At 36.3% G+C, this 10,524-nt stretch overlaps 2 protein-coding genes across 2 annotated transcripts; both read left to right on the top strand.

The window, feature by feature from the left end:
• The first annotated feature begins 1,174 nt into the window (after window positions 1–1,174).
• Window positions 1,175–9,354, top strand: LOC120338260 (uncharacterized). Its single transcript, XM_039406224.2, has 4 exons — window positions 1,175–1,395; window positions 2,209–2,364; window positions 4,188–4,393; window positions 4,977–9,354. The coding sequence occupies exons 1-4, from the start codon at window positions 1,233–1,235 to the stop codon at window positions 5,085–5,087; spliced, it is 636 nt and encodes a 211-aa protein (XP_039262158.2). The 5' UTR covers window positions 1,175–1,232; the 3' UTR covers window positions 5,088–9,354.
• On the top strand, window positions 8,038–8,916 carry LOC120338107 (putative methyltransferase DDB_G0268948). Its single transcript, XM_039406043.2, has one exon. The coding sequence runs from the start codon at window positions 8,038–8,040 to the stop codon at window positions 8,914–8,916; it is 879 nt and encodes a 292-aa protein (XP_039261977.2).
• Window positions 9,355–10,524: the final 1,170 nt, after the last annotated feature.

The raw sequence follows: 10,524 nt of genomic DNA, 5'->3' as shown, positions 1-10,524 counted from the left end.
GACCACTAAAAATATTACTGTAAAGCTAGTTTTAGTAAGACCCTCATTTAAGACTTCCTTGGTCTGTGAGATATTTGTTCCGTATTAGCCATGGTTTCAGGTATTTCAACGAAATACCGCTTTCTAGGTCATCGTCTGTTTTGGAGATCGCGGCTAACGAATGAAATAAGGTTTTACAAATGTCAATGTAAAAAAACAGCAAAAGATAAAAGACTTTGGCAGAACAATGTTGTTTATATCGTTAAGAGACGTTTATCCCTCGGACTACAATGACACTCAAAAATGCTTGCTTCGTAGAAGCGGATAAATGCATATACACCAAAACTAACTACAAGTGAAACAGTGTTGAAATTTAGAATATTGAGCTTGCGCCTGTAACATGAAAATTATTTGCGACTGGAAATTGCCGTTGGGGCAAACATTTTTTGTGAAAATGTACGTGGGTTCAAATGTACGCGGGTTCAAATTAAGCGAGTTCAAATATAATATACGTTGGTTCAAATATACGCGGGTTCAAATGTCCGTGGGTTCAAATGTACGCGGGTTCAAATATACGTGGGTTCAAATGTCTGTGGGTGGAAATATACATGGGTTCAAATGTCCGCGGGTGCAAATGTTCGTGGGTTCAAATGTCCGCGGGTGCAAATGTACATGGGTTCAAATGTACGCGGGTGCAAACGTCCACGGGTTCAAATGTCCGCGGGTGCAAATGTACATGGGTTCAAATGTACGCGGGTGCAAACGTACACGGGTTCAAATGTCCGCGGGTTCAATCTATATGCGGGTGCTAAAATCCATGGGTGGAAATGTATGGGTTCAAATGTCCGTAGGTGCAAATGTCCATAGGTGCAATAGTATACAGGTGCAATTTTCCTGGGTTCAAATTACGGGTTCAGATGTACGGGTTCAAATGTACGCGGGTTCAAAGATAATGGAACCGTACACTGCGTGTCCAATAAGGTCATCTAGTTTTGGGAAAACGCGTTGAGGTGCCAACGAAACTTAATGGGATCCATAAGTTAGTTAGTTCTTCCATGCTACTATTGCAAGTTGAAGTTGGGGGTGTCGATGTTATTTTGGTCATGACTCAACTGTTTCTTATAAAACGCGTTGGTAAATATTTCCTTCTACTTCAATGCGGCTGTCCATGACAACAATGTTCTAAGTTCAGATTTGATTTTTTGATTTATAGTGATATTATATATTACCGTATTTTAAACACATCTGGAGCAATGAAAAGTTCAGTCAATGTATGTGGAATAAGTGGCTTCGTAATAACTCTGATTGGTGCTGGTTTATTGGGAGCAAGTATGGGAACAAATTATTGGATTACACCTGATACTAACTCAAGTCAAGGCCTATTTCAAAACTGCACAACTAAATGCTCAAATATAGGTAAGTAATAGTAAAATATGATATCCTGTACATGTTGTCAACAGATAATTTGTTTGTGTATGTACATTCTTCAAATTCATTCGAACATCATTTCAGCAAAGCGTATATTATTTGCTTAATGTTATTTGTCCCGTGAGTACTTACGTCACTATTGGAATCTCTGATAGTTTCATGTATGGAGTATTACTATGTTGCTTTTGTGTATTAGGAATGATGATCATTTTGCCGTACAGTAACTCCTTTAGACCGAATTAAAAAATGAATATCAAATATGATTGAATACCATTTGCGTCCGAACTGCCGTACACGTTTGGCTGCGAGTGCGAGCTCTCATCTGTTTACGGTCAGTGAACCACAACTTAAATATATATTCCCATTTTCCGAATAGCGCCCTTGCTCACACTGTCGTCCTGATCACATTGACCTGAACTGATTTAAACCTCAAGTCAATCAGTATTTGTTAATATGTAATACAATAGTATGCAATTCTTCATAGTCTCAGCAGCTTTAGACACTTTGGTGATCGTCGTTCTTAGTTCAGACGTCAGTCACTTGAGCTGCTCCCGAGGTCTTGGCCCGATAGAATTAAAAATAAAGTTAAATAGTTTTAACCACTCGCGGGGGAGCTTTTACAAAATGCCGTTTCCTGAATTCAGACTCAATTCCTAAGATGATTCAACCTACAACCTGTGCGTGGTTGAAGGGATTCCATCAGTGGCGTATTTGGATAGTCTACCCTCATAATTTTACCATGTCCCATTCAATGCTCCGGCTTGAAAATGAAAAGTTTGATAATCAAAATTTGTTTTACAGGATGGACAGTTGAAGAAGCGGGAAATACTTTGGTGATCACTCGTTCCATATTACTGGCATCTTGCTTTTTCATATTGATCGGACTGATAGTTGGTGTGGCAGCATTTTGTTGTGCCACTGATATCCGGATAGAAGGCATAATCAATATTATAGCAGGTAAAGCAATGGTTTGTGTTCTACTGAGTGAGGGTGGTATCAATTTCGGCTTTCTCAAAAACCTTCTCTGCAATGAGATTTTTTGTTTGAATCCAGGAATGGATCTATAATTTTTTTCCCTTTTTATTACTACACGAATTGTTTGCAAATTCTATTACTTATATATGTTATGTTTTCTCTGGGTAGCTAAGTGAAAGCTGTTGTTTCATTCCAAACTGCACCATCACAAACAGTCTTCACCACTGATTTCGAGTAGGCAATTTCATGTCCATAAAATGCGCCTGCTGTTTAAAGCCAGATCAATTACTTGGGTTTGATAATCAGAATACCTATATAACTTCTAGTATATATATAAAAGTATTGTGCGAACTATAGTTTCCGTTCTTAATGTTATGCGCATATTTTTAACATATACCCAGCCGCGGAAGAACGTAATTTACGAGCATTCAATCGCAATAAATGTGTGTTTTAGTTTCTATATTTAACTTTGTGAAATGACCTGTGCGTTAGAATGACATGGCTCTACAGATTATACAAGAGTCTTGAATACTTTGCTTAAAGAGTGTTTGAATATGCCTAACCTCGCGGTCAAATTTTTATATCCACATGTAAAGATTTTTTTAGGCGACTCAATGATAGTTGAATCGCAGTCATTTATTATATACGACATACCATTACCAGTTTTGTATTCGTCTTATACCAGGATTTATCAATTATTATTACAACAAATTTTTTTTTAAATTCGATACTTGGCTATTACCCGTAAAATGAACGTTGAAAAAACTTTTAATTAACGTTGAGGAAATTTGGATTGTTAGACAAATCAGATAAGATAAATTTTGAAAAATAGAATAAATCGATCTAAATACCCACAAACTTGAAATGTAACAAACTCAATCCTGTGAATTATCACGATGAATTGGTTTACAAAAATAGGGTCTGATTGGTAATGATTTATACAATTCTTTATGGCATTGTCTGTGGACACATTTCTCTATAATTACATTGTTTACTGACTTACGTAAATAGAGGGTGTGGTAAGTCGTAGATCATTGATAAGTAAACATGAAAATTCTCCCGTGCCCACACCCAAAAATGCAATGTTTCTATGGTCGGTACCTGATAGGAGATTGTAGTGCAACTATACTATCCTAGTAGGTGTGTCAAGGACTTTAAGTTACATTTATTAAAAAGTAGATTCCCCAAAGCAACGAGTAGTTGATCTTTTCGAATCTTTTTAAAACTAAGTCACAAACGCATTACTGACACATATTGTATGGCGTATCATATACGGAATTATTGAATTTTTTTTTATTAAATGTATTCCCGAACTTTGATCACCGCGCATTTTGCAACGAATCAAGCTTGATTAACAGCGTGATATGGGCACCTCTACATGGTATAAGCCCCGGGAACTAAATGCCCTATACTTAACAATTGGCTTCGCCGATGAAGTTAAAAAAATTCCGGTTTGGACCTAATTTAATGCATTTTCACACATATACATATTATTGAAATACTTATTACAAATATGAATGTTTCAAAAACGGCCAGTTTTGTAATGCACCAATATTTGCCCAACTCAGACTAGCGTGTCAGTCATTAATATTTATCTAAAAGCTAATTGCTTGTCGCTTTGCAGTTTAGAATAATGAAAAATAATCTGTTTTATGCTTTCATTACCACAAAAAATACTATATATATATATCCACGTGATTTCTTTCAGAAAAGATTACTTGACCTATTTGACTTTTAGAATATAGACATGTAACATTTTAGTGACATAATAATTTTAATGATATAATAAATTGCTTCAATTCCAGGAATTTTAATACTTTCTGGATGCGGCGCTTTTACGGGATTAACTTTGGTTAACGACGATCCTGGCAATAATTCGGATGTATCGTTCAACTATTTTGGATATTCATTCTACTTGGGCTGGGCATCAGGTGCTGTCGTTGTTATAGCTGGCAGCTTACAAGCAGTTGGGAAAAAGTCAACGAAAAAAGAAAGCAAGTACACTCCTCAGGTAAGATTACTCGGGTAGTTTGATTATGACAAGTGAAATAAATAGCAGAAAGATTCTGAAGCTCGAATCAAAGTTTGTATAATTTTAATATCAACGAGAGAGATAAAATTAGTTTAAGTACGAGTTGTCAAAACTTTTTGTATACTTATTGGACACGGAGTGGACCTATGCATCGTTTTTTTTTATTGTGTTGTTATTGATTTGTTTTTGTGTGCGATGACGCCATCATAATTAAAATTTGCGCTCTTTGTGGCGGTTCCGGCTTCGCGATCTTGTGTTCCGACGAAGTCGTGAACACTGTGGCACCGGTAGGCTACTGTGACGGACTGCATATCCGCACTACTCCGTGTCCATATATTGAACATCGCTTTTTTGTTTCGTTACGAATTAGTATTTCTTTTAATGACCATTTATTATCAATTTACCTCCACCATACCACTACGTACCAAATGTCTGTCAAGACAGTTTTCAACAATGTTTCGAGTGAAGTTCCTTAATTAAAGTAAAACACACAAATTACAATATAAAAATGTATTCAAAATCCAACTGGATATTACGTTAATTAACACTATTTTGTCTCCAGGCATATGAGAACGATATTGAGTTAGAATGGCCACGAAAGCCTTCTCTCTATTTGCCTCCAACAAATAACAAAGGATTTCCTGACGGTGATCAATATAAGTACGGATACTAAGGATTATGCCAATGTTTTACTACAACAAAGTACAGATATAATATGGGAAGCAGGAAGATGACATTTTTGCATTGCTTCATAAATCTACTGAATTTTTAGTAGTTTAGAGTAATTTTGACTTTTGAAGTTTGGTTACACCCTAGCCAAATACACGCAAATTATTAAATGCAGGAGTAATTTCATTCCATCCAAATTCATTCGCTTCGTTTCAAAAACAAGTATCGTTTTGTGGTGGGATGGGTAGCTGTATATCAGTGTTGGCAATTTTCATTTGACTTCTTAGTATGAATTTCAACCCCACTATCCGGATGCCATTCCGGACACAAAGGAATCCATGTCTCGTTTTGCAAATTTGTCTCTCAAATACCGAGACCACTGCTTTTCCAGAGTCCATGGGCTAGAAGTTTTACCCCACGTTCTGGTGGGCTTAGTAATTGAAACTTTCCAATAAATTGATTAAGTCGAATTTTACCATACCAACATAGCGGCGCATGTCCCTTCATATTAATGAACTTGTGCATTGTTTCCTTTCATATTTCTCAAGTATGTTTTCCCAATAAAAGCTCGTTTTTCGCATTCTAAACTTTCACATTTTATAAATTATTTTTTCTATGCATTATTATATCGCCTTTTTTAATGTATTTAAAATCAAATCAATAACCGAATGAAATTACAAGAAGGGTAATAAACAGTGGTGGTGTATATAAGTCAGAAATGAAACTATGAGTCACTTCATAAATGGTCTGTCACGTATGTTGAAAATTTACTCAACACTCAATTTACTCAATTTAGTGCACTCCATAAAGTAAGCCACTAGCTGTAAATAATTCTGAGCACAACGGGTCAATGAGGTCAAATATCACATCATCAAATAATGTTGTGTTAATTGAGGCCCACCAATCTGAAAATATATATATTCTATAGTTCAAATGCAAGTCACATATGGTTTGTGATGAATATAGAGCTAATATTTAATATTGACATGCGTCTCTTTGCATCGGTACGACAATAAAAGGTATTTTGCATTATGTTGTTGATTTAAAAGAGATTTCAATGCACGGAAATTAATGTTCTCTTTCGTGGTATATTTGCGTCAAATTGCTAACATATTTTTTTTATTCATTCATTGGTTTAGTTATATCACTTTTGCTTCTAGGAATAAGTCGAAATTGTTTCTCTGATTGTTATTTCTATGTCGTCCAATTTGTCGTATTACCTTACTTCGGATAAATTCAAAGCATCAGACCTACATATTTCGTCGGAATATTAAAAAAAAAAAGCAAGTAATTAGCAACATGGTCTACTTCTTTTTGTCAGAATCTTACCGGAATTTCATTGATTTGTCATTTGTAATTGAACAGCAAAAAATGATTTGATAAAAAAGTAAGCATAACTCGAAGTTGTATTTTTCGAATACAAGTATTGTTGTATGTCTTTTGCGACAAGTTTAGGCTATTTGGACTCATATCAGTATTTCAATCAAGTTTATATCGGCTAGTAAGTAACGAAATGTGACTGAAATTATTTTCCAAATAATCTTGAGCGACTGAAGAAGTGTGTAATTGCTTAATGGTTTAGGAAAAGGAAACTCAACTGCCGTATTTGTGCATCCTTGGAGGACTGTTGATAATCAACTTTAGTGCCACAGTGTGCTCTTTAGCACTTGCTTTCGATAAAAGGAATGAATATGAATTCAATTCTGGCGAATATTACAGGGTTCGAAAAAACGGCATGGGTTCTGTTTTAGGTCACCCTATATACTACTAAGATGTTAAACTTTTTCAACTCTAAATCAAATATAAGCTACAACGGAGATTTAGATTTCAGGTTTGATACTTTGACTGTGTTATAACAGAGGCATGGACATACAAAACAGCAATACAAATTGCAATAAATGAAATGCTTCAATCAATGCATCACCAGTACAGTAGTTTTCATTTTGTGTCATAAGTGACTTACTTTCTACGCTCAAATGGTCTGTACAGGCGTCACGATGGACACGGCAAATACAATATTTACTTAATCTAAATACAAACAATAGCCGATAGCCGCAACACACGTCGAAAATGCGAAATCAATCGACCGTAATTCGCAAAGTGGATATACTTGCACGCGTGCTGGTCTGCTGCCCATCGATAGCCGCTGGCTCGCAACACATGTCGGTGAAGTGAATTTAATCAACCGTAATTCGCAAAGTGGATATACTTGCACGGGTGCTGATGCCCATCTATATATGTTTATCTGTATAAGAGACTGCTGTTATCGAAGACGTTTATTCGTTATCGGCAAATTAGAAAATAAATACCTAGGTCACAATGAATGTTAGCTGAAAAGCGGGTATCAATAACATGATTCATCAACATTCGTGGCCTAAATTTGATCGCACAACTAAGGGGTATTTCGTTAGTAACAAAGTGTGCTGTCGTTTTAAATCATTGAACTGTTACATGTAGTTACCATCATATTAAAATCTGAACTGTATTGTTTTTCTTTTAATTCTTACAGTATAATGGACTTCCCTTAGCATTTAAATAGCAGTTGTGCCACAGCCAGGCAAGTTGAGTAAGTCTATGAAGTAAACACAGTGTCGTCTTATAGCTTCTCCGTGAAGTTGTTTTTGTTTTTCTGTTATACAGGGAGCAAACGGGTTGCGAATTTGAATGGACCATACGTCGCCCAATATCATATTTTTACTGGTTTCCGAGACATTCGGCCCTAGTTTCGAAATATTGCAGTATTTTGATATACCTTATATATCACGAGTGGTATTGTAAACAGTGTAAAAGCCATCGTTGTATAGGTAATTTAGAAGGTGCCAGTCGTTGCTAAGGTACAGTATTTTTTTCATGTATTTTTCTTTGTTTCAGATTCATATTCGAAATATAAAATTTGAGCATCAGGGTAATACTTCCAAAAGAAATTTGTTTTGCAATTTAAATCAGTTCATACAATGGCGGATTCAAATCTAATACGAATCTATGAGGGTGAAAAAATTGCAGAAATTTACTCCAAGCATAGGTACGCATATCCACCTTTAGTAGCTGAAACTATAATGAACTACTTACGGAAAATTTATACGAATACAGATGGAAATACGTTCGAATATATGTTAGACGTCGGATGCGGAACTGGTCGATCTACACACGCTTTCTCACCGTTTTTCAAATCCATCTTAGGCATTGATATAAGTGAAGCACAGATAGAGCAAGCAAAGAAAATCAATGAAAGTGATAACATAATATTCAAACTTTCTGATGGTCACACATTTCCTGTAGACGACGACAGTGTTGATCTTGTAACTTGTGGAGCTGCTGCACATTGGCTCGATATAAAAAAGTTTGAAGAGGAGTGTGAACGAGTTCTAAAGCCGAATGGATGTTGCGCTATTTACATATCAACTTTTCAAGACGTCCGAAATCTAGTAGAGACGGATGATAAAATGAAACCGGGTTCAAACTCCCACGTATTTAGAACATGCTTGCGTGAATTTTTGGATGATATCAACGCGCACGAACGCAATTACATTGCACACGACGGTTACCAAGATATTTTTGATCGAATACATAACACTTCAAAAGAGTGGCTTACTTTCAGACATGAGCGTGAATATACATTGGATAAATATAGAGCATACGCAAGATCCATAAACGATTATAACATATTCATGAATAAAGAAAAACCAATCGTCGATCCAATTGATGTATTAGCTAAGAAGATCAAAAAAACTCTTGGAAAAGAAAACGAACCAGACGAGGAGGTGAAGATGATCATCGAATATGAGTATCGTTTTATCATGCTCACAAAACCAAATACGGGAACTGATTGGTGATGAACAGTAAAAGAATAGAATGTTTAGTATATAATGCTGTTATTGTATTTGCAGTACAATTAAAAAAACAATTAGGTGGGTAGCAAGATGTCGACCGTATTTCGACATCACCAATATGACTTTAGACTATAGAATGTTAACAATTAGGTGGGTAGCAGGATGTCGACCGTATTTCGACATCACCAATATGACTTTAGACTATAGAATGACTATAGAATGTTCGTCCCCAGATATTTTAGCAAAATCTATTCTTATCGGTGTTGATCACGAACAGGATTGAGGACTTCAAACGACATGATCGATTTCAAAGAGTTCTACTTAAATCTGCACTGCTTCCGTCCAATCAATCAAATATCAATTTTAATTCGAAATTTGTTTTATTATACACGTACAATAGGCCCGTAAAGATTAGTCATTAAACACTATGCGCATATCTTTTCCCGTAGTAATGCAATTGTGCCGTAATTGGAAAAATTGTAGATTATAAATAGCTCAGTCACTTATGATGGGACTCTACAAGTATCCCTATACCGAGTTAGGCGGTGACACTTCGCGCTCTTAATTACCGTATCTTAAACTTATACCCTGCCAGGTTTCTGGATATTAACAACTTCGCGACTTTGATTTTCACTGAAGTCCATTGCAGCAGAATTACCCAAACTACATACCAGTGGCGGCGCGTGGTCATTTTGACAACCGGGGCAAGCTACTGCGGGACCAAGTCACCCCCATCTACGGGGACAGGATGAGCGCTGTAAGTTCTCCCATCATTTTATGAGTATAAAAATCATTCCATCGGTAACAACCAATCGGCAAAAGCGACAATTTTTAACGATAAGAAAGTGTCTTTAAAACCGGTCCAAGCCAAGGGATTAATAAATATAGACATAGTTTATTTTGAAACCTCTTTCAAAAGGAAAGGCAATATTTACCCAGATAAATACAATGACATATTAACAGAAACTTCGGAAAAGCAGACAAAACCTAAAATAAGGTTTAAAACGTTACTATGAAGAAAGGAAAGTTAATGCAAAGATAAGGACATGCGTCGCTCACTCATAGATATATATGCTGCTAGACTTCTACAGCTTGAACATATATGCAACACGCCGCGGTTTCTTGGAAGCAAAATGCTCAATAACGCGCTGATTAAAGTCATGCATCCCAGAAATAACGTCTCTGTGAATGGATAAAACAGCCAAGAAATTTAATCTATCTTGCTTCATTGTGTTTCTGAGATACGTTTTAATACGCCTCAGCGTGCTGAAGGTTCGCTCTGCGTCGGCGGAAGAAATAGGCGTCGTCAAAATGATGTCCAGAAATTTTGCAGACGCCGCAAAGGTAGTTACTAGAGTGTTATCTATGAGGAACCCATAGAGCGCGCAAGTTAATGTGATGTTCAAAAAAGTTTGATTGGTGTATATACATCGCAATTCATTTTCCAATTTACTCACGTCTATCATGGGGTAAAATTTGGAGACAGTAGCCAACAAATGGATGGGAAATTGACGAGCAAATTTTGAAAAATTTTTGGGGTTAGTCAAAGGGAACGCGGCAAGGTGTTCAGTGCGCAGACGATCGCCTATTTGATTCACCAGAATGTCACAG

Source organism: Styela clava, chromosome 10 (assembly GCF_964204865.1).
Source record: "Styela clava chromosome 10, kaStyClav1.hap1.2, whole genome shotgun sequence".
NCBI lineage: Eukaryota > Metazoa > Chordata > Ascidiacea > Stolidobranchia > Styelidae > Styela > Styela clava.
The sequence above is the reverse complement of the archived record's forward strand: the minus strand, read 5'-3'. Positions and strand labels throughout refer to the sequence as shown.